The 21160-nt window shown below is 55.8% G+C and overlaps 3 protein-coding genes across 5 annotated transcripts in view; 1 reads left to right on the top strand and 2 right to left on the bottom strand.

The window, feature by feature from the left end:
* Positions 1 to 23: 23 nt before the first annotated feature.
* Positions 24 to 3596, bottom strand: NMRAL1 (NmrA like redox sensor 1). The gene is made up of 5 exons (XM_072348923.1): positions 3458 to 3596; positions 3149 to 3387; positions 2141 to 2390; positions 1586 to 1776; positions 24 to 934 (listed from the first exon to the last, which is right to left on the bottom strand). Exons 1-5 carry the CDS (start codon positions 3495 to 3497, stop codon positions 764 to 766), a joined length of 891 nt encoding a protein of 296 aa, XP_072205024.1. The 5' UTR covers positions 3498 to 3596; the 3' UTR covers positions 24 to 763.
* Positions 3597 to 4678: 1082 nt separating this feature from the next.
* On the top strand, positions 4679 to 16775 carry NLRC3 (NLR family CARD domain containing 3). Its single transcript, XM_072348910.1, has 19 exons — positions 4679 to 4783; positions 8744 to 8916; positions 9017 to 9165; positions 10051 to 11794; positions 12102 to 12188; positions 12841 to 12924; positions 13250 to 13333; positions 13668 to 13751; positions 14005 to 14088; positions 14423 to 14506; positions 14710 to 14793; positions 15180 to 15263; positions 15354 to 15437; positions 15598 to 15681; positions 15933 to 16016; positions 16132 to 16215; positions 16349 to 16432; positions 16504 to 16587; positions 16674 to 16775. The coding sequence occupies exons 2-19, from the start codon at positions 8819 to 8821 to the stop codon at positions 16762 to 16764; spliced, it is 3261 nt and encodes a 1086-aa protein (XP_072205011.1). The 5' UTR covers positions 4679 to 4783; positions 8744 to 8818; the 3' UTR covers positions 16765 to 16775.
* Positions 16776 to 20022: 3247 nt separating this feature from the next.
* Positions 20023 to 21160, bottom strand: part of CLUAP1 (clusterin associated protein 1) — a 41165-nt gene continuing 40027 nt past the window's right edge. The window contains exons 12-13 of one of the 3 annotated variants that reach the window (XM_072348920.1): positions 20976 to 21029; positions 20029 to 20551 (exon numbers count right to left, since the gene is read on the bottom strand). In XM_072348920.1, coding sequence (XP_072205021.1) covers positions 20402 to 20551; positions 20976 to 21029 — 204 coding nt within the window. In that variant the 3' untranslated portion in view covers positions 20029 to 20401. The other 2 variants (XM_072348922.1, XM_072348921.1) reach the window with 2 other exon arrangements.

Raw genomic sequence — 21160 nt, 5'->3', positions numbered from 1 at the left:
CAGCTGACTCTTAAACACAACAGCAGCCACGTCCCAGAGCTCTAATCTAAGTGATACCTTTGGGGGATGGTGAGGAAGGCTGTTACAAAACCAGTTTTAAATGTGAAGGTTGGATCATCTGGCAGAAGTTTTACTCAGCTGATGAGGGCGGTGTTTGAAATTGGCCCTGGGCGCCCAGGGGCCGGGCTGAGGCTGCTGAAAGCTGCCTACCGTGAGGAATTGGGCACAGCTGCTGGGTTACACAGCTCAGTACCCCCAGCATGACAGTGATGCCAAGGGCACCTCTGCCAGGGTGATGCTGACGCAGGGCACCGCCTCTGCAAGTGTGCTGCTACATCTGCTGGCTTACCTGTGCTGCCTGAATGTGGCCCAAGGAGAAACCAAAGCTGCTTTTGGGTACCTGGAATGTCTGACAGAAGGCACTGCCTTTCTGGGCACAGAGCTGCCCACAGCTGAGTGCACCACGTTGTACTTGAGAGCTGCCTAAGAAAAGTGATCCTGGGAAATTAAGCCACCACCCATAGACAGGAAAACACCCCAAATCACTGAAGATAGCGCGCAAAGCAGTGCTTCTCCCACCTGTGTGGAAGCAACCTCTACTGAGCAGGGTGGCTGCAGGTGCAACAAAGCTCTTCCCACCTCTCCCATCAGCACAGTGCTCCTGCAGGGCAGCCCCCAAGCAATAAGAGTCAGCTGCAGGGCTCGTGGCCAGGATCCTGCTATGGCTGCGGGGAGCTCGGGTGGAAGACTGGGAAACAAAAGGTCAGAAAGCGGCCTTGTTGTCTGCCAGCCACTGTTGGAAGGTGCGGGCCTTGGGGTTGAGCTTCATGGTCAGCTCCACGTTGCGGTCTGGCTTCAGGTGATAGAAACGGAACATGTCGGCCAGTTCCTTCGCCCCAGGGAAGCCGAGTTTCTCGTACTCCTCTGGGGTGATCTGCAAAGAGAATTGAGGGGAAACTCAAAGCTCAAGGGGCGCTGAGAGTCACCGTGACAGTGCAGAACAGAGAGGCTCTGGGGTAAGAAGTGCTGAAGGGAGGGGCAAACAAATACCAACTTTCTAAGTGCCCAGCCCCAATAACAATCACCCTACCATGGCAATGCCTGGAGACCTCACACTTCTGTTATCCCTTAGTCAAGCAAAACCTGCCTGGGCACACCGCAAATGAATCATCACAGTGACAAGGCAGTTTCAGCCCTAGCACGTGCTCCAGCAGCACTTGGATAGCAGGACGTATCCTGGACTGAGCACTGGGCTGCAACAAACCCATACACGGGGCTGTCAGGGCCCTTCACTCCAGCAACTCTTGGGAGCTGCAGCTGTGCCAGGGCAGGGGTAGCAATTTGCTGCAGCTCTCCATGCACAGACCCTCAACCGGAGGCCATAATATTCCATGCCAACAGGAGAGGCTGTGTGCTCCTACACTACCACCACGTCCACCAGCAGCAGCCCAGCTGCATGGACAAAGAGCTATTAAGTCAGGGGAACGTCCACCCACTGCCCCAGCCCCTCCTCCAAGGCTGCAGGGCTCTGATCCAGCTTCCCTCCACCTCGAGAGCATCAAACACACCGAGGCACGCTTCCTACCTTGGCGTCTTCCACGGTCTTGCCTGTCTGCTGGGAGAAAGCAGCAGCGTACTCTGCCACAGTGAGCTTGCCAGTGCTGAGCCCGATCACTTGGCCTGTGTACTGCTCTGGGGACTTCAGCAGGCTGAGCACAACAGGCCCCAAATCCTCCACCGCCATCCCATCCATAGGGGTGTCCCCCATGGGCAGCCCTGTAGGGGAGAGATGGATTGCAGTCAGAGCGCTGCCAGGGAGCCCAGCTCCCAGGATACACAGCCTGAGATTTTGGCACCCTGCCTCTAAATGGTGAGGAAAAGCCAATGCCTTGGCATTCCAAACCATGAGAGCACAGGCTGGTGCATGATATTTGTAGCTGAGATTTTTAGCCTCCATGCAGGGCTGGGCCACTATCCTGGGTGAATCCCCAGCCAGCAGGAGCAGAAGCACACAGGGTTGTGGTCACGCTGCTCACTGCAGAGAAGCCCATAGAAGGGACGGTTTCTCCATCCCAGGGAGCACAATGTGCAGCATGAGCAGCACAGATGATGAGCTGCAGAGCTACAGGCCCCATCTTACCCAGTAAGAGCTTGTCTCCCTGCGGGGCCTTCTGGGGCTTGAAGCTGGAGAGGAAATTCTCAAAGTAGAAGGGCAGCCGGACGATGGTGGTGGGCACATGGGCTGCACGGAAATAGTCCTCCACCACTCCTTTGCCATCGAAGTGGAGCACCTCCAGGCGGCCCTTGGTCAGCTGCTGCACGTTCTCCAGCCCGCTGTACACCACGTGGTGCAAACCCAGGCGCTTCGACAGGTCGGCGAGACGCTTCCCCTGCGTGGAGTCAGAGCAGCCATGAGGGCACAGCTCCCTTGGTGCACATACAGGCTCTCATCCCCACGCACCCCTTTGCCCTCTGTTGCATTGGGCAGGAGGGCAGCGCCCAGCATGCCAGCTGTGCAAGCTCCTCAGCATCCTGTGCTGGCAGCTGGACCCAGGCCTGAGCACAGCCAGCAGCCTGAGCCAGCCAGGGGGAGCAGAATCCTCTGCTTACATCACCCTGTGCCAAAAGGACCAGGAACCTCTGAGCTCCTCCACCAAGCATGCAAACACCAGCCCTGAGCACCTGCCGTGGACCAGCCCTAGCAAATCTCATCTTCCATCATCAAACCATCAGCCTGCCCTGGGCTGAATTCCTCCCATCGGGAAAGGCTCTGGGATTTCTGATTCCGCAGCATGTTTTGGCCCCAATGCTGTAAGTGCAGCACAGCTCAGGCAGCTGCAGCTCAGCCCAGGGAGGCTCTGGAGGCAGCACAGCCCCCCCTGGGCAGAACTATGTGCCAAACCTTGTGGCGTCCAGCTGCTCCCTGAGGGCACCAGATCTTGGAGCCACGGCTACGAGGAAATAGGGAGGGGAGCCCAGCTTTGCACAGAGCGGGACCTGATTCCTTCGTGATCCCTCATGCCTGTTCCAGCCTGGATGCCCACAACCAGCACAAGAACCACAGCCGGGCACCCGCACCCGACACCGCGGGGCTGCACCGCTCTCCCAGGCGGTTCCACCCGAGGTCCCGGTTGAAGCCCGCCGGTACCTGCGCGATTTCCTTCTCCTTGCTGCAGTGCTCCCAGAAGTTGGTCACAACGAACGCTCCGTAGGCACCCGCCATGGCCTCCTCCAGACTCCGCTCGTCGTCCTGGTCCGCCCGCACCACCTGGGCGCCCCGCCGCCGCAGCTCCGCCGCTTCCTTCCCGCCGGGGCTGCGGGTCACAGCGCGCACCGAGAACGTGCCGTCCTCCAGCAGCGCCCGCGCCACCGAGCCGCCCTGCGCCCCTGCGGGGAGAGCCGCGCAGTCAGGAGCCGCGCAGCGAAGCACAGCCCGGAGTCCCGACCCCGCACTCACCGGTGGCTCCGAACACCACGATCAGCTTCTTGGCGGCCATGGCGAGAAGTGGAGCCCGTGTGGGAACGAACCGTCCCGGCTGCGCTGCTCCGAACACGGACGGCAGAGCTCGGCTGCGCGGCGATCAGCTCCGCCCGGCTCACGCCCTGATCTACGCTGATGATGTTTCGTTCGGCCCCGCCCGGATACATTCGGCTCCGTTCGCCTCGGCTGGGCCGCGTCCGATTCAGCAAGTGCTGGTCCGGTATAGAAAGTTGGAAAAGAATCACGGAAAGAGTCGCTTTTGGCACGGCTGGATGCTGTGCGCACAGAGGAGTCGGCCCTGCTTGTGCCCTGACTGGCTGTCCTTGGCCATATGTGTGCAAGGAGTTCCTCCACCTTCGCTGCTCTCAGCTTTGGGTGTGCAGAGCCAGCAGTTGGACCCCATGGTTCCTGTGGGTTCCTTCCAACCTGATTCTGTCCCAAAGTCTGGGGTCCAGCTGCAGTGAGCTGACACTGATGGGCACACACTGGGGCAGGCAATGGCACGTGCAGCTCCTTGGGCTGGCATGGAACAAGGGTGTGAGAGCTGCCGGGGTGGCAACCCGGCCTGGAGCACGTCCTGGCTGCTGAGAACAGAGCATATCCCACACAGCACTTCAAATAGACACCACAAAATAGAGTATATAAACCTCACCACATTGCACTACAGAATCACATCACCTCTGGAGCTCCTCCCCAAAGCAGGTTCCCTACAGCAGGTTGCAAAGGAAAATGTCCAGGTTGGGTTTTGAGTAGCTCCTTTCAATATCTCATTTTGATTATTTCCTTCCAGAGAAGGAAAATCCACGAGCTCTCTGGGCAGCTTCTGCCAGGCTCTGGGACCCTCAAAGTAATGAAGTCCTTTTTCCTGCCCATATGGAATGTGAACAGCAGCAGCTCCTGGGCTCTGCCAGCACCAACTGACCTGTGGTGCTGCTCTGGGGGGTTTGTGGCAGCTGGGACTGTGGGTTTCCTGCTAGGTCTGCACTTGATTTGCATACACAGCAGCCACAGGAAGGAAGACAGAACAAGGCCCACGGCAGGAAGGGGTGAGGAGGGAGCTGAGAACGACGAGAGCAGCGGGGCTGGCACGGAGCTGTGCGGGGTGCCCACCTCCCCAGGCACTGCTCCCAGAGGGGCAGGAGCACAGCTTCCATTCTGTGCCTTTTGCTCCAACACCTGGACAACAAGAGCACGAAGCTCTGGGGCCATGGAGGGACCTGGAGGATGCTCCCACCTGCAGTAGGATGTCCTCCCGTCCGTCCTGCATGCATGGGGACCTGGGGAAGGTGTCACAGTGCCAAGGTAAGGCCTTGCTGGGGTTGTCACCTGGGGTATATGGGGACAGAGGCCTGTCACTTGGCTGCCCGGTGCTGGGTTAAGATGCTGCAGCCCTCTCTGCGGCAGCCATTTGCCGTGGTGCTGGTTTTGCTGCTCAGGATGTCCCAGCTCTCTTCTTCCAGCCAGCAGTGGGGAGGATTGGGAGCAGTCCTATGCAATGAGACACCGATGGGGACCCATCCCACATCACCAGTCCCATTCCCTTGTCTGCTGGGTGCGTGCATGGAGCCAATGCATCTTCTTCTTCAGCGCCATGGTCTGCCTCATGTTAGAGCTGTGTAGATGAATTCATTCCTCTTCAAAAACAGCCAAAGAAATGCAGTGTAAATAGAACATGCTATTTACATAATATAAACAGGATGAGATAAGGATCGTTCATTTCATCATGCTGCCTATGAGCCTGGAGCATTGAGGAGTGAGATAGGCTCCTGCATCTGGCTTGAAGCCTCATTAGAGCTTGAAAGCTGAGCTGCACCCACGTGTCCCTCCTCAGGGGTCCCTGCAGAGCTCAGCCAGAGACAGCGAGGCTGAAGGCTCAGCACCCAGTGCCTCCTCAGGCTCTTTTTGCTCATGGGGATGCCCAAACCCAACATGTGAACTGCAGGCACCAGGAGCAGGTTGAGGTGATGGGCTCAGCAGTGGGGCTGTGCTGTGGGTCGGGTACCACCCGGCTGGTGTGTGAGGCTTAATCCTACCATGCAGAAGATGCTTCGTTGTTTCAGTGGAATTCTTTTCCGTTCTGCCAAAAGGTGGCAGCCCACCTCGAGCCTGAGGATTCGCTCAAACCATCAGCGGGAGAGCAGCCGCAGGCATCAGCCAGGACGTTTCTTGAGCTTCTTGAGGAAGCTGCCCTCAATACTCAGTAACTAAGAAGCAGGAGAAACAAAAACATCCAGTGCTGTTCAGTGCATTGGTGGGGAGGCTCCTGGTTTCACAGCAAGAGCACCCGGCACCTCCCATGTTACCTTAGCAGAAGCACTTTCCTGCTTCTGGCTTTTGAGCTCACTGCTGGTTTTTCCTATGGCTGTGAGTCCCTGCTATTGTAAGGTATGCAACACTCCCTCTGGACCACAGGAGCAGGATGGCACTGAGACATGCACCAGGAGATGGGGGCAGATGAGCTGCCTGCTCTGCTCCTGGGGGAGAGTGAGCATGAGGGCGGCAGGGCTCAGTGCAGGCCTTGATGCGGGTCTCAATGCACTCACCCTACCTCACTGAGCAGTAATGGGAGGGCATAGAGTCATGGAGTCATAGAATTGTTTGAGCTGGAAGTGACCTTTAAAGGTCATCATCTGCTCCAACTCCCCTGCAAGAGAAGCTTTGTAATGTACTTAAATACTGCACCTCAGCCATCTTCCATTGTTTCCCACTCACGGGCAGCCCGGTGCCCACAAAGGCTGTGCTGCACCAGTCCCTCCCAGCAGCACAAGGCAGCTCCCCAGGCAGCACAGCTCTGCACCTCGCTCACCCAAACCGCACACAGGAGGGTTACCAGCTCTACCAGGCCTGCTGGGCGTGCAGGAGCCCAAACCCCTGGTGGGTGCTGAGAGCACAACCGCACACTGACGGCACGGCTGTTGCAGGAGGGCTTGGGGCTGAGCAGTGCAGCCTGGAGCTGCAAGGTTTTCTGGCTTCAATGAGGCACGAAGCACCCTGCCTCTATCAGCACAGAGCAGCAAGTGGCACCCAGCTCCCTCGTCCTGGGGTAGGATGGGTGCTACATCCCCATCACAGGAGGAAGACCATGGAGGCTGGGAGCAGCAGAGAGCAGCACGAGGCTGCTGCCTCCAGCCGCCATCCTGCTGCCACCATCCCTTATCACTAACCTGTCTGAGAGTTTCTTTAGTTCCACACCAGCCTTGCAGGGGGAGGTCTGTATCTCTGCAGAGCCAAGGATGAGCAGAAGCGGTCAGGTCTTGCTCACATGTTCTGGTGCCAGGTGCAGGATGCAGGGCAGGGAGATATGGCAGCAGCGTGGGCTGCTTGGCTGTGTCCGTCTGCTCCCAGGTGTGATGTAGGAGGAATGGCCTCTGCTCTGCTAAGAGAACACACAGGTGTTGACCGGATATCTTCAGATGAGCCAATTTTCTGTTGCAAGACAAGCACTGCTAAAAGCCAACCACTGCACACGCTCTGCTGTGCCCCTGCAGTTGCCAGCAGAAGCCTCCCCACACATTGCCTCCCCGCTCACCCCAATGATCCCCATGTCTGGTGCTACCCCTCCTGGGACACTCCACCTCTGGAGACAGCACAGCCCCAAGGCACCGCTGGGTCCCCACTGCCGCAGCTGTTTGCAGCTTCCTGGCCCATGTAGATACAGATCACTGTCACCTCCCTGGGCCCCAGCAGTGAAGCAGCCCTGGAGCTGCAGCCACGGGAAACTTCTGTACAGAAAGCAGAAGAAAAGAAAAACTGCTGCCTCTGCATCATTTCTTCTGCTGCTTTCTTCTTTCTGTCAGATGCCTTTGGCTGAGCTGCTGGTTTGTAGCAGCAGGGTTCCATTTTGATGTAGCACCAGAGGCATGATTAAATAACCTCTGGCCTTAGAGCAAGTTCTCCTCCATCAAAGAGCTTTTCCCAGCCAGCCAACCATGTTTTGGAGGATGACAAGGAAACACACCTGCAGGCAGCAGAAACCCCTTTTCATTTTGGCCACATTACTGGGAGCAGAGTGAAGATGAGAAACCCAGGGACTGCTTTGTGCAAAGGTCTAATGGAAGCTTCCAGAACAGTTAGAGACCAGAAGACATTAAAGAGTGGTGATTTCACTAAGAATTCTGACTGAGCTTGTTCAATTTATGCCAATATCTTAACTGAGCACTGGGCTTCCTGGGGGACAAAAAGAGAGGCAGCTGAGGAAGGGGGACCAGTGGGGAGCACAGAGCTCTACAGGCAGGGGTCAGAGCTGGGCAGCTGAGGAAGAGCATATAAATCATACCTGGATCTCCTGGCAAGAGGATGAACAGGAGAGACTGCAAAGAGGATGCCCCGAGCATCCTCACTTTGTACCATGGATGAGAAACTCCACCAGGTTCTCTTGCTCTGGAAGAGGTCAGGTTTGTTAGAGCAAAGAAAATGAGAGTTTGCTGTCCCTGCTGGTAAGGCAGCATCACTGTAGTTTGCTCAGGAATTGGTTTGGGCAAACACAGCTCCATCTGTGTCCCTCCTGGCAGAGCCTGGCACACTTTGGGCTGAAATGGCATGGATCTGCACGGCCCTGTTGCTGTGCCAGGCCATGGGGATACGTGCCTGCACTGCTGCTGTGCACTTACAGCCAAAGGTGAGTGGTTTGGCACTCATCCGCAGCAGACATGGGGGAGGGAGCAGGTAGGTGCTGCTCTGTGTGGTGATTCACCAGTGCTGCTGAAACGGAGTGTCTGCAGAGCTCTGCAACAGGATGTGGTGTTTGCCACCGACCTGCACACTGCAACGCTGGCCCTGGACGTAGGTAGCTTTGAAACTGAAACGGGCCCTCTGTTGTTCTGCTGCTGCTGCCCCACAACTTCCTTCACAACAAGGAAATTGTCGAGCAGTTTGCAGTCCTGCAGGTGATAATGCTGGCACCCAGGTGCTTGCCAGGTGCTCTGCAGATGGCGGGGAGCTGTCGCTGTACGGACAGTTTGCACAGTCACAGCATGCCTGAGAAAGGCACCTGCAAAATGGTGCTGGGGAAGGCACCAAACCTGCAGGATGTGAGCAGGCAGGCAGGGATGCTGCAGCATGGTGGGCTCTGCCATGGCTGAGCTCACAGCAAACTGATCTCCTGCTTGTCCTGAGCCAGAAGCCAAGCTGAATGCTGCTGGATTTTAGCATCAGAGGACCACACAGGGCAAAGCTGAGTGCAGGCAACTCAATGCTGGCGGTGGGGAGGGCAGTGCCAGCTCGAGGCAGCTCCCTGCCACGCTGCTCCTCTCGTTCCTGCAGCAGGATGGATAAAGGCTGAGCGTGGCAGCAGGAGCCTGAGCTGACGTGCCGCCTGCCGGGGTTGCTGGGCAGTCCATGGGACGGTGGTGGATGCAGGCTGAAGTCTGCACTGCTGTGAACACTGTGCTCGTCACCTTGGGACCGCCGATGCCACGGAACACCTCTGATGGAAGGTGAGTGGTGCCCAGAGCAGCAGCAGGGATGCGGAAAGCTGCTGAGCAGCGTGTCCAGGGATTGCACGAGTCACAGCTCTCCTGCTCTCCTCTCCTGCAGAGGCTTGGATCAGTCGCCACCGGAGGCAGCTGATGAGGTCCATCTCACCACAGTTCCTGGAGGAGATCATTGGCTACCTGCAGAGGCTGGAGCTCCTCACAGTGGAGGAGGCTGGCCGGGCGCAGGAGGCGAGCTCCCTGCCCGAGCAGGTGAGGGCCGTGGTGGACATTCTGGCTGGCAAGGGCAGCCATGCCTCCCAGTCACTGCAGAGCTTCATCGAGACCACCAATTCCCAGCTCTACCTCCACATCACTGTCTATGGTAGGCAGCCCACAGTGGGTGGGATGTGGGGTGTCAATGCGCCTGCCCTGGCATTTGCTGGAGCACCTTGAGATGCACACGGAGATGACAGGAGCCATATCAGGCCTCAGGGACCTTCCTCCTGCCTGCTCTATCACACCTCTCTGGGCAGCTTGAGAAGGGAGGAAAGCAAGAACATCTCAGCAGTGCTGATCTGCTGCCTCTGGGCTCTCACCCCGGTTCTGAGACATCTCTGCTCCTTAATCAGAGCTGGCAGCCCCAAACACCGGCTTCTGCTCCCCCAAAGTCTCTGTTTTACATCACACTTCAGCATAAATAACTTACTGGGGTTCAGGTGATGATGGTCTGAGGACGACAGGGCTGAGGTCAAGCCACAGGTCAGAATCAAGGCTAACAAGGACTGCCAGGGTCGTGAAAAGGCCAATGACCACCATGTGAGTGCAGAGCGATGAGGTGGGTCAGAGGACAAGCTGGAAAAACAGTTCACAGGCCAAGGTCCAGACCAGCAAGGTCCACAGCAGGCACAGATGTGATGGACCTGTAGACAGGCATTCCTACAGTGTAGCTCAGGCAGGTGCTAGAGGTTCAGACCCGAGTTTAAATGGGTTTCTGGACCTACAGGGGTGAGCAGAGGTTGAAGGTGAGGCTGGTCAGATCCCTGGCACCTTCCTGCCCAGGTAAGGGTCTGTGAGGCTTCCCGTCTTCATGGGAGTGGCTGCATCTCTTACTTGTGGTTCTTCTCCTTAACTCCTGTTTTGCTTCTCTCTGTGCAGAACCGATGGTGCAGAAACATCTGGAGAGTCTCCAAAGCTTCTGTGGGAACAGCTTGGAGAAAGGTTCCCTCCAGCGCCTCGCGAACCTGCTGCTAGTGGAAGGCTTGACTGACATCCAGCAGAAGGAGCACGACATCCTGCAGATGGAAATGACCAAAGGCCTACGAAATGTATCCAAGAGCATCCCTTTAGAGAAGCTCTTCTTGCCCCTGTCCAAGGTCAGCATCCCCCCGCGGATCTCTGTGACCACAGGGGTGGCTGGGATCGGCAAAAGCACGCTGGTGAAGCTGTTTGTTGGCCGCTGGACAAAGGGGTTGATCAACAGGGACATCGTGTTCGTGCTGCCCTTTACCTTCCGGGAGCTCAACACCTACGAGAAGCTCTCTGTGGAGAAGCTCATCCGCTCGTCGTTCCCCCACATCACCGAACCCAACTGCATCTCCACGGGAGCTGCCAGGACGCTGCTCATCCTTGACGGCTTGGATGAGTTTAAGACCCCTCTGGATTTTTCCAACACGGTTGCGTGCACCGATCCCAAAAAGGAGATTCAAGTGGACAACCTGATCACCAACATCATACGAGGCAACCTGCTACAGGAGGCTTCTGTCTGGGTCACCTCGCGGCCCGCAGCGGCCAGCCAGATCCCCGGCGGGCTCATAGACCGCATGACGGAAATACGCGGCTTCAGGGCTGCAGAGATGAAAGACTTTTTGGACCAGATGTTTCCTGACAACAAAGACTTATCCAGCCAGGTTCTGCATCACATCAAGGCTAACAGATCCTTGCACATCATGTGCACGGTTCCTGGATTTTGCAGGATTTACGGCTCTTCAATTGGTTATTACCTAAAAAACAGCACCGGACAACCCCAAGAAATGGCAGTTGTTCCTAAGACCTTGTCAGAAATCTATTCCTATTATTTTAAACTGGCTATGAGCAGTGACTGGCCAGAAAGGCAGAGAGAAACCCTTAGGATCGAGCAAGCTGTGAACAACAGCAAGAAAGTGATGGGCAGCTTGGGCAGGCTGGCCTTCTATGGGCTGCTCAAACGGAAACACGTGTTCTACGAGCAGGACATGAAGACGTACGGCATAGACCTCTCCTTGCTGCACAGCAGTTTGTGCAGCAGACTCTTTCTCAAAGAGGACATGCAGTCCACCACAGTCTATTATTTCTCCCACTTAACCATACAGGAGTTTTTAGCAGCTATTTATTATTACACCGCTGCCAAGCGGGCAATATTCGATCTCTTCACGGAGAGCGGGATGTCCTGGCCCAAGCTGGGCTTCCTCAACCACTTCAAGAGCGCCGTCCAGAGGTCGCTGCAGGCTGAGGACGGGCAGCTCGATATCTTCGTGCGCTTCCTCTCTGGGCTGCTCTCCCCGCAGGTGAACCAGCTGCTCTCCGGCTGGCTCCTGGTGAAGGATGAGCACAACAGCTACAGGAGCCAAGCCATCAGCTTCCTGCAGGGCTGCCTCAACACGAACTACGTTATCTCCTCGCAGACGGTGAACGCCGTGCACTGCCTGCATGAGATTCAGCACACGGAGATCGCTAAGGCTGTGGAGGAAGCGATGAAGACCGAGAGCCTGGCTGGGATGCTCACACCCGTGAACTGCTCTGCCCTGGCGTACCTCCTGCAGGTCTCTGATGTGTGCATGGAGGAGACCAACCTCTCCAACTGCCTCACTTACAACATCTGCAAGAGCCTGCTCCCCCAGCTCCTCTTCTGCCACAGCCTCAGGTAAGTCGTGGTGTAACGGTGCTCGGAGAAGCAAGCAGGGACACCGGGCTGCTCCCATGTGTGGCTCAAACTCCCCAGTGCCTGCAGGAGATGCGGGCCCACCAGTGCTGCCCAGCAGCAGAAAGCTGCCCTGGGGATGGTACTGCAACAGCTCTGTGCTGCTGGGGAAGTCAACTCTGCTTCTGCACCTCAGTTTTTCCACCTGAGGGGCAGAGGTCACGGGGCAGCAGTCCCCAGGCAGTCACTCATAGCCCTTTCCTCACTTTTTGTTCTCTTTGCTTTTGCTCTTTCCTGCCATATCCTCCAGGCTGGACAATAACCAGTTTAAGGACAACGTGATGGAGCTGCTGGGCAGCATGCTGAGTGTGAAGGACTGCCAGATCCAGAGGCTCAGGTAGGACCCAGTGCAGGCAGAATGAACTCTTCCAGAGCAGAACCAGGGTGAGGGGCCATCCAGTCGGCACCTCACAGCTGCTGGGTGACAAGGACAGCCCTGCACCTCACCCTGCTGTCTGCTGGTCCCCCAGGACAGCAGCCATCAGCAGCCCTGAGCCCACCCCTTGTGCAGGCTGATTCATCCCAAGTCCTGACAGTGCCGGCTATTTTCAGCCACCCTCCTTCCTCCTTGCTGTTCTTAAACCTGTAGTTGGGGTAGCAAGCACAAATTGCTTGTCCTGATACACCCATTCCCCAGGCTGTGGCTGTCTGCTGGGCGCCCCAGGCTCAGGTTAGACCAGCTGATGTCTGGAGATACGTGGCCCTTGGCAGACATACTTTCCCATCTTCCCTCCTGTGCCTGTGGCTGAGCATAAAGCCCCCTACGCTGTGATCTGGGCAGCTCCCTTATTCACTACATTAATTAACACGAAGGTCAGAAACCCTCCAACTTGACCCTGCAATCCCAGCCCAGCAGAACACACCTGGAAGTGATTGCAAATGTGGCTGTGCCACAAACCAACCTGATGCTGCCCTCTGCTTGCAGACACGTGGGGGCTGTGAGAGCTTCTTTCTCCCATGACAGACTCTTGCTTTCTTTTTCTGGACAGCCTAGCAGAAAATCAGATCTGCAATAAGGGTGCCAAAGCACTAGCCAGGTCGCTGATGGTGAACAGAAGCTTGACCGTGCTGGAGTAAGTGCCTCCCCTTCTGAACTATGTAGATCCTGCAGAGCCAAATCCCACCTGGCCAAGCTGGAACAGCCCCCTGGGAACGACACCCAGCTGTGTCCCAGCACAGCAGAACCCACCAGCTGCTCACATTCCCTTCACTTGGGCTTGTTAATAATATCAGACTGACACCTGACTTCCAGCCTGGGGGTGAGGGGAACTCAGCCCTGTGGCTGAGAGCGCACCCTGCTGGGACACCCCAATGCAGGCAGACAGCTGCTGCTTGTGCTTTTACTACCCCCATCCTAACCTCATCCTTTCTGCTCCTCTCTCCCCTGCCTTGTCTCAGCCTGCGAAGCAACACCATCGGCCCATCGGGAGCAAAAGCACTGGCTGATGCACTGAAAAAAAACCAAGTCCTGCTTTCCCTGAAGTAAGTCAGCAGCACCCACAGGAGCAGAGGCACGGGACAAGCTGCTCACAGCCCTCATCTTGGTGTTCCTGCCCTGTGGGACCCTGGGCACAATCTCAAGCCCTGTCAGAGCGGCCCTAAGTCACCACTGGGATGCAGGGCAGCACAACGGGGAAGCAGACCCTGCTGTGCACAGTGAAACTGGGAACCCCTCAGTGCAGCAGCAACAGGATCCTGCTCACCCTGCACTGCTCCAGTCCTGGGCACGTGTGTGTGTGTGTGGGTGTGTGGGTGCTGTGGTTACGGAGATGCCACCTGCCCGGCACTCACTTGCAGTTTGCTCCTCTCCTTGCAGCCTGCAGCACAATGTGATCAAGGAGGAGGGTGCCACGGCCCTGGCTGAGGCCCTGCTGACCAACCGCAGGCTGATAACCCTGCAGTGAGTGACCCCCTGTTCCCCCAGCAGACCCTGTGCTAGTTCTGGCTTGGCCACGTCTCCCTGTGCTTTCCCCCAGTTTACTCCCCCCATGCCACCCCTGACAGCAAAGAGATTATCATAGCCCTATGGACGAGTCCTTCAGGCACCTATTTCCCAACCTGAAATGTCCTCAGGGGGGAAAAAGAGAGGGAGGGGACAATGTGCTGTGTCTGGGGCTGCCTGATGCTCCTGGCTGAATTCCTCTCCCTTGCAGCCTTCAGAAAAACTCCATTGGTGCCCATGGTGCAAGGAAGTTAGCAGAGGCGCTGGCGCAGAACTGCAGCCTCAAGGAACTGATGTAAGAGCCGTGGGGTAGCGCAAGGCCAAGGGATGGAGACACCAGTGCTGTGCTCAGCTGGGATCCATGAACACAGCCCTTGGCAGGGCTCTGGGCTGTGCTTTGGGGCGGCCACTGTGGGTGGAAGTGGGAATGGCAGCGGAGCAGCTGTTGGGTGGGCCTGGTGCAGAGATGCTTCACATACCCAGGAGAGAGCAGGGAGCCAGACAGTGAGCAGAGAGGCTGAGACTGGCCCCAGCAAGACCCAGGCCTGTCGCTGCAGACCCCCAGCTGCTGGCAGGAGCTCTGCTTGTAACATAGATGTCAGTAATGCTCACCCATCCTCATGTCTTAGGCTCTCCAGCAACTCTGTAGGAGACAATGGTTCGGTTGCCTTGGCTGAAGCCCTGAAGGTCAATCACAGTCTGCAAAGCCTTGAGTGAGTGCTCCCCACCTGGCAGCCCAACTGCCCCACTGCCCCTTACCGGGTGACCACTGCTCCTTCCATGTTTGTTCCTTTAGCCTCAGCTCCCCTATGTGGGAGATGCCAGTTCCCCGGTGAAACGGGACCTCTCACCCTAAACACAACCCCACAGCGATGGCACGGCTGTCCCATCCTAACACCTCCTCTGTCTGTGTCAGTCTGCAGAGCAATTCCATCAGTAACACTGGGGTCAGTGCGCTGACAGAGGCTCTCTGCTCCAACAAGGGACTCATTGACCTCAAGTAAGTGATGGCCCCACTGGCCACCCTGTCCAATGGCAGCTCTCACAGCAGCTGGGACATGGGATGCTGGAGCTCTTCAGCATGCAGGGCTGTGCCTGGCTGCTTCCACAAGTGCTCTTGGATGCTGAAAGCAGTTATTTTCAGTGGGGGTAGTTAGAGCTCCGGGACACTGCTTTTGTGCACAGCCCCAAACCACGAGGCCAGCCCTCAGGCTTGTCTTCTGGGAAGGGATAAAGAAAGCTGTGGGCAGCAGTGCAGGGAACAGAGACGCAGATGGTGCTGGAGATGCTGTTGCAGTGCATGGCTGCAGCCCTGGAGCAGGGCCAAGGGGTGGTGGGGAGCAGACGGCCCCCCTGTGCTCCTCCCCAGTCCCGGTGTTTCCCCAGCTTGAGGGAGAACTCCATCAGCAAGGAGGGTGGCCCCGCCATCGCCCGCGCCCTGCGCACCAACTGCACCCTCAGGAAGCTGGAGTAAGTCCCACGTGCCTGGGGGGCACCCAGCCTGCTGTGCTGTGCTGTTCCAACCTGTGTGTGATGATGTCCTCTGTTCTCTGCCTCCAGTTTAGCAGCCAACCTCCTGCATGATGAAGGCGGCAAGGCCATCGCTTTGGCCATGAAGGAGAACCGGGCGCTCACATCCCTCCAGTGAGTTTCCATCGGACCCGGTGTGTCCCTGATTTGCTCTCCCACAGACTGTGCCATCCTGGATGCACCCGTAGCGGTTCACTCTGGGTGCTGAGCCTGGAGGGACTGGGACGTTCCCACAGCCTGCAGCCATGCACTTCACATCCTGTTCCTCTTGCAGCCTGCAATGGAACTTCATTCAGACGCAAGCGGCCGTGGCCCTGGCACAAGCACTGCAATCCAATGGCAGCCTGGTCAGCCTCGAGTAAGCGTAATTGTGGTGGGCAGGTCCCAGCACCTCTGGGCAGCATCCTCCCATGGGCACCAGCTGAGATCTGGCTTTGTCCTTTGCCTCCTCCATGTGCCCTGTCGCTTTCCCCAGCCCCAGGTTGAGGGTGCTGGATGTGTGTGGCCCCCCCAGGCACTCTGGCACACCACGACCTGCTCTTGATGCACTTTGCTCCCATTTCTCTGCTCCCATGTGCTCAGGGCAGACACAGTATTTGCTTGTCTCAGTTTGCAGGAGAATGCCATCGGGGATGAGGGAATGGCCGCCCTGGCTGCTGCGTTGAAGGTCAACACCACGCTGGCAGATCTCCAGTGAGCATGCAGGCTGTGGCAGAGCCCTGCCTCTGCAGCTAGTCTGATTAGCACATCTAATTAGCAAACTGCAGCCACCTTGGGACACACACTGAAGGACTCTGTTCTCTTGCAGCCTCCAGGTGGCTTCCATCAGTGCAGCTGGTGCCCAAGCCCTAGCAGAGGCCTTGATGGTCAACAGCAGCTTGCAGGTCCTGGAGTAAGTGCTCAGTGGGACCAGCGAGCATCCAGCGATGTGACACTGCTCCCTGGGGTGTCTGAGATCCCCATGCTGGGCTTAGCACTGCTTGCTCCCCACATCACATCCCCCAACAGCCCATCTTGCTTTGCAGCTTGAGGGGAAACTCCATCAGCGTGGCAGGGGCCAAGGCAATGGCCAACGCACTGAAGGTGAACCGCAGCCTCCGCTGGCTCAAGTAAGTATCCCACTCACTGGGGTCAGAGGCAGGAGCCTTCCAGGCCTCCCTGACCCCACTGCCCACCACAGCCTGCAGGAGAACTCCCTGGGCATGGATGGGGCCATCTGCATTGCCACCGCGCTGAGGGGCAACCACGGCCTCACCTACGTCAAGTAAGTGGTGGTGAGCACTCAGCAGGATGGGGAGATTCTCTCATACCCGCTGGGGATCCTGAACTGCTCTTCCTCCCTGCTCCCAGCCTGCAGGGAAACCGTATTGGCCAGTCGGGAGCCAAGATGATCTCTGACGCCATCCGGACCAACTCACCCAACTGCGTGGTGGTGGTGTGAGGGCACGCAGCCGTGCAAGGAGATGGCCTGGGGGGGGCAGAGGACATCCCTTTGGCTCACTGCCCACCCATCGAGGGAGAGCCAGGGCAGGGAGAGCCCAACAGATCTCAGCATGGCCCTGAAGAGGCTCACAGCTGCTGCTGGGTCCCAGGGCTCTGAATCAGCAGCACACAAGGGTTAGAAGCTGGGGAACGCACAGTGTGCCTGTTCGCTCAGGCACTGGGGGAGCTTCTGGGCTGCATAAATGGATGAAAAGAAAATGGGAGGGAGGAGGGGACAGATCATACATATCAAGTCCTCACGCACGTGGGTGACTCGACTCCATCATAGGCAAGCAGCCCTTCCTGTAGGATGCTGCTGAAACCCTACTGAGATGAGGAGGCTGCTTTTCCCTTGACCCTGCAGAGGAGGAGCTGCTCCCTGTGCAGCTGTGTGGTTTGCCATGCCCACAGCAATAGGCTGGCTTTGGCTGCGCAAACACAGTACCCGAGTGTTTGGTACTGCTGCCCTTCATCACATCCTCTTGGAGGAGACAGGGACCCCAAGGCATAGGAGTGCAGTCACTGAGAAAGGCCTCGGGAGGAAGGAAGGAGGAGCAGGAGGAACAGCACTGCATGAGGATGGGCCTCAGGACAAAGTTCTGTCCCTCAAGCTGAGGAGCACTGGGCTCCCCACTGCTGCCACCTTCTGGGCAGGTGGCTGCTGAAAGCAGAGGTGCCAGGTGATGCCTCTGTGTGTGTGGCAGCTCTCAAGAAGGTGCTGGGTTTGCAGCTGGAGCAGCAGGCGGTCTGTGCAACCCCCACAACCAACAGCCCCTCTCCCTTCACCTCCCAGAGCCACATTTGGACACGTTCCTGTGGAGTCAGGGCAGTGAGCAGCTGCTCTGAGCACCTCTGTGGGCTGATCCTGGGGGAATGCTGGGGCAATCTGTGCCACATGTACATGCTTGGAAATAAATGAGATCCTAGCTGAAAAGACACCTTGCGCTGCCTTCCTCTGTTGGTTATGGGTGATCACAAAGGACATTGGGGTGCACTGCCAGGCCTGTGCTCCTCCACCTGGGCTGGGACCCCACACCCTATTCCAGTGTGACTTTTACATCTCATGGACTGGCTCACTTTCTCCAGCAGGAAATAATGACGCTGAAATCCTCCCTCTGTCACCTATACTGAAGGGCAGACAGGCTTGGGGCCAGCTCTACCCACAGCCTGTGCTTAAATCCAAGCTGAAATGTTCCCCAAAATGCCAATGGGAGACAGCAACCAGCAATCCCATGCTGGCTCCTGTACCCTGGGACTCTAGGATGTACAGGGTTAACAACAATTTGAAACACATTTATCATTCTGAGCACATGTACACATATCTAGCTATATACAAACATTCCTGAGCTGAAAGGGGCAATTGCTCAGAGGGTTCCTTTCCAGCAGTGCTGAGGACAGGCTGCTCTTGCCCTGCTGCTCATACCTGACAGAAGAAGCTGCAGTCGGGCTGTGCTGAAGGCTAGGTGGCAGTGCTGCCTGAAGAGGCCCTGGCTCTGTGCACACAATGCAGTACATCAGCTTTCTGTTTCAGCCTATGGTATAGGAAAATAGCACAGAAAACACACTCTGAAACTGCACTCTGAACTCCAGCACAGTGCCCAGCCTCATGGGCAATCTGCCTCATGGGCAATCTGCCTCATGGGACAATAGCATTTTCAACACACTGGGAGCATCAAAACAGATTCCCTAGGTAACATGGAAGAGTATTTTCAGATCAGGTGCTAAAACCAGGACATTTCAGCCCCTGGGAGAAGGAAATGCAACCAGCACGTGCACCTCACTGGCTCTCAGAAGAGCACCCTAATGGCTCTGCTTTCTTTTGATGTGAAGTACCAAATGCTTTAACATTTGGTAACTTTAAAATTAAGGGTGTAAAGAGGGGGGTCCTAACTGCCAGCTCAGTTTGAGCCCATGCAGCTGTGCATGTTCCAGCACACCACGGCACTCAAACACATCCTGTTACTACACAGAAGTTGTGGACTATTTACCTGTAAAGTTTTGGCACATCCTGACAGGGCGCTTCCAGTTCTGAGCTCAGCTGATGAGGAATTACTTTGGGTGTTCGAGATGTGAGAGATGGAAGAGCTCCTGGTTTTTCTGGTAACTGCTGCGCATTCCTTCCTTCAGCTCAATAAAAGAGGGGTTGGACTACACTCTTCAGACGGAGGGAAAGCAAAGTGCTTTGCTGGTGTGAAAAAAAGGAAGGATGGGAGAACAGCCTGGGCTCTTGTCTGCTCTGATGAACACCCACTGGAACAAACTCATCTAATCAAGCACTGATTTCTGCTCCTGCAAGGACAAATAGTGATGCTAAAGCAAAGCTAAAAGACAAGAGGAGATACAGCAGATAAACTCCAGCTTTTGCTTTTACTGATGGCAAAAGTACAACCCACTGACCTCCTTGGTGAGCTCAGCACTTCTGCCAGCAGATCAGCAGCAGCTGGGTGCTGTGCTAACATCCCAGTGCCACCACTGCCCCACACTAACACCAGCTCCTACCACGCTGCTTGTCATCTTCTGCCTCCTATCTTGTTCCTCAGCAGGAAACTGAGCATCTCTCATAAATATTCTTCCAACAACCCCTTATCTTTCTCCCCCAAAGTGTGCAGGAATTTAATATCTGGGATCTTAATCACTATTTGCCAAAACAGGACAGGCATCCTAAAAGCTTTTTAGTGTGGGGCGGACAAAGAGGAAATCTCATTCCTATTGAAAACCAGACTAGAAAGGGTGAATAATTACTTACAGAAAATACACCTATTCCTGATAGAAGGAGGAATGTTTACTCCAACAGAGAACAGCACCACATATTAGTTAATTTCTATGGAGAATGGTTGAAGAACAAAAAGGAAGCAACAGCAACCCAACTCTGGGGGCATTTGAATGCCTAAAGCTCAGTCTGCTGCAAAAGGGTCATTAAAGGGCTAATTTCCTATGGGTTTAATCATGGTGCATCTGATTCAATCTCACACACAGTAGCTCTGAGGACATTCAAGCATGGCTTAAACCAGAGAACAGCTCCCAGAAACACAGCTGAGACACTGAGAGATGCTGCACCGAGGTTGTCTTTGAGGATCCCTTCAGTGGTTTCCCAGTTGTAGCTTTCTGCCTTAGGCCAACTGGTGCTGCCCTACGCAGACACAAGCCCGTGATGAAGGAAAGGGTATGTTTAGGATAAATAGATTTAAGCCACTTTTAAAATCAATTTAAACGTGTTCCCAGAGCAGCTTTTATCCAGGTTTATTAAGGCAAAAAAAAATCTGTTTGGTCATAATAAAGTGCAGGGAAATCAAGCACATGATGCTCACTGAAGTGAGACTTCTGGCACCGCAGTGCATGAGGGCCAGTTCTAATGCAATTATGGAAATAACAGCACTCCACATTACTGTGATTCTCATTATGGATAAACTGCTCATACTTTGCAGTCACAAGACTGGCAATCCAAGTTTAATTTTCAAGTTTAATGAACATTATTTACCAACTCCTGAACTCGTGCTGACGAGCACTTTTCAGATGGCAGGGTGTTATTAGTTCCTGGCCCGTGTGCTCTCTGAAGTCTGCATTTCAAGGTGCCTCCTGGTCCTGCTGCTGAAGGGTCAGAAGTCATTATCACTTTCCTCCAGAGGCTCTGGCTTCTTTGCTCGGTGGCTGGATTTGCTCGGGGAGATTTCCATGCTGTCATCTTCCACATCCTCCTCCTCATCTTCGTCATCATCCAGGCCAATCTCACTATCCCCCGATTCCTCCTGCAGGAAAGCACACAGCGCTCACCACCACTTCAGCTCTCAGATGGGAGGCATTTGGGGCAGCCCAGAAGCAAAGGATGGTGCTCCTGGCCAGCACTCAGATGCTCCCTCCCATGCGCCCAGTGTAATCACACACCCCAAGGCTACGGGAAAGCCACGTGTCTGCATGGGTGCAGTTCTAGCTTTGGACTTGTCCACAGCTCACCAACTGTGGGAGCAGAATGTCCCCTATGGCTCCCACTTCACTAGACATCAGCTGCTCCACTCAATTCACAGCAACCATCTTCACGGGGCTGCCAAAAATGAACTTCCTGACTTCTCCTGAATCTGTGATATCAAAAGCCTTGCAGACCTTCAAAGTGATACCCAATGTGAGGCCGAAGAATCAATGCCTTGTGGAAGAAATTGCAGTAGAGGAACCCACCTGAGCCTTGGTGATGATCCCGCACTTGCCTGGCTGGGCTGGGGCAGCTCCCCCCTTGGACAAGCAGAGCGGGAAGAACAGGAGAGGCAGAGCAGGAGAAAAAATGAAAAATAGGAGAACATAAAAGAGAAAAAAAAGGAAGTAACCAGAATGGGAGCAGGAGGGAAGGAGGAAAAAGACTGCAG

The sequence above is a fragment of the Excalfactoria chinensis genome, chromosome 14, assembly GCF_039878825.1.
Source record: "Excalfactoria chinensis isolate bCotChi1 chromosome 14, bCotChi1.hap2, whole genome shotgun sequence".
NCBI lineage: Eukaryota > Metazoa > Chordata > Aves > Galliformes > Phasianidae > Excalfactoria > Excalfactoria chinensis.
This window is presented reverse-complemented; position numbering and strand designations above follow the sequence as displayed.

What these genes read in the sequence shown, in the direction of transcription:
- NMRAL1 (XM_072348923.1), bottom strand. Translation starts at nt 3,497, where the DNA reads ATGGCCGCCAAGAAGCTGATCGTGGTGTTCGGAGCCACCG. An exon ending in CGTGGTGTTCGGAGCCACCG is followed by an intron (nt 3,388 to 3,457) that starts GTGAGTGCGGGG and finishes CTCTCCCCGCAG; the next exon opens with GGGCGCAGGGCGGCTCGGTG. An exon ending in GGGAGACAAGCTCTTACTGG is followed by an intron (nt 1,777 to 2,140) that starts GTAAGATGGGGC and finishes TCTCCCCTACAG; the next exon opens with GGCTGCCCATGGGGGACACC.
- NLRC3 (XM_072348910.1), top strand. Translation starts at nt 8,819, where the DNA reads ATGGGACGGTGGTGGATGCAGGCTGAAGTCTGCACTGCTGTGAACACT. An exon ending in ACCACGCTGGCAGATCTCCA is followed by an intron (nt 16,017 to 16,131) that starts GTGAGCATGCAG and finishes GTTCTCTTGCAG; the next exon opens with CCTCCAGGTGGCTTCCATCA. An exon ending in CGCAGCCTCCGCTGGCTCAA is followed by an intron (nt 16,433 to 16,503) that starts GTAAGTATCCCA and finishes TGCCCACCACAG; the next exon opens with CCTGCAGGAGAACTCCCTGG.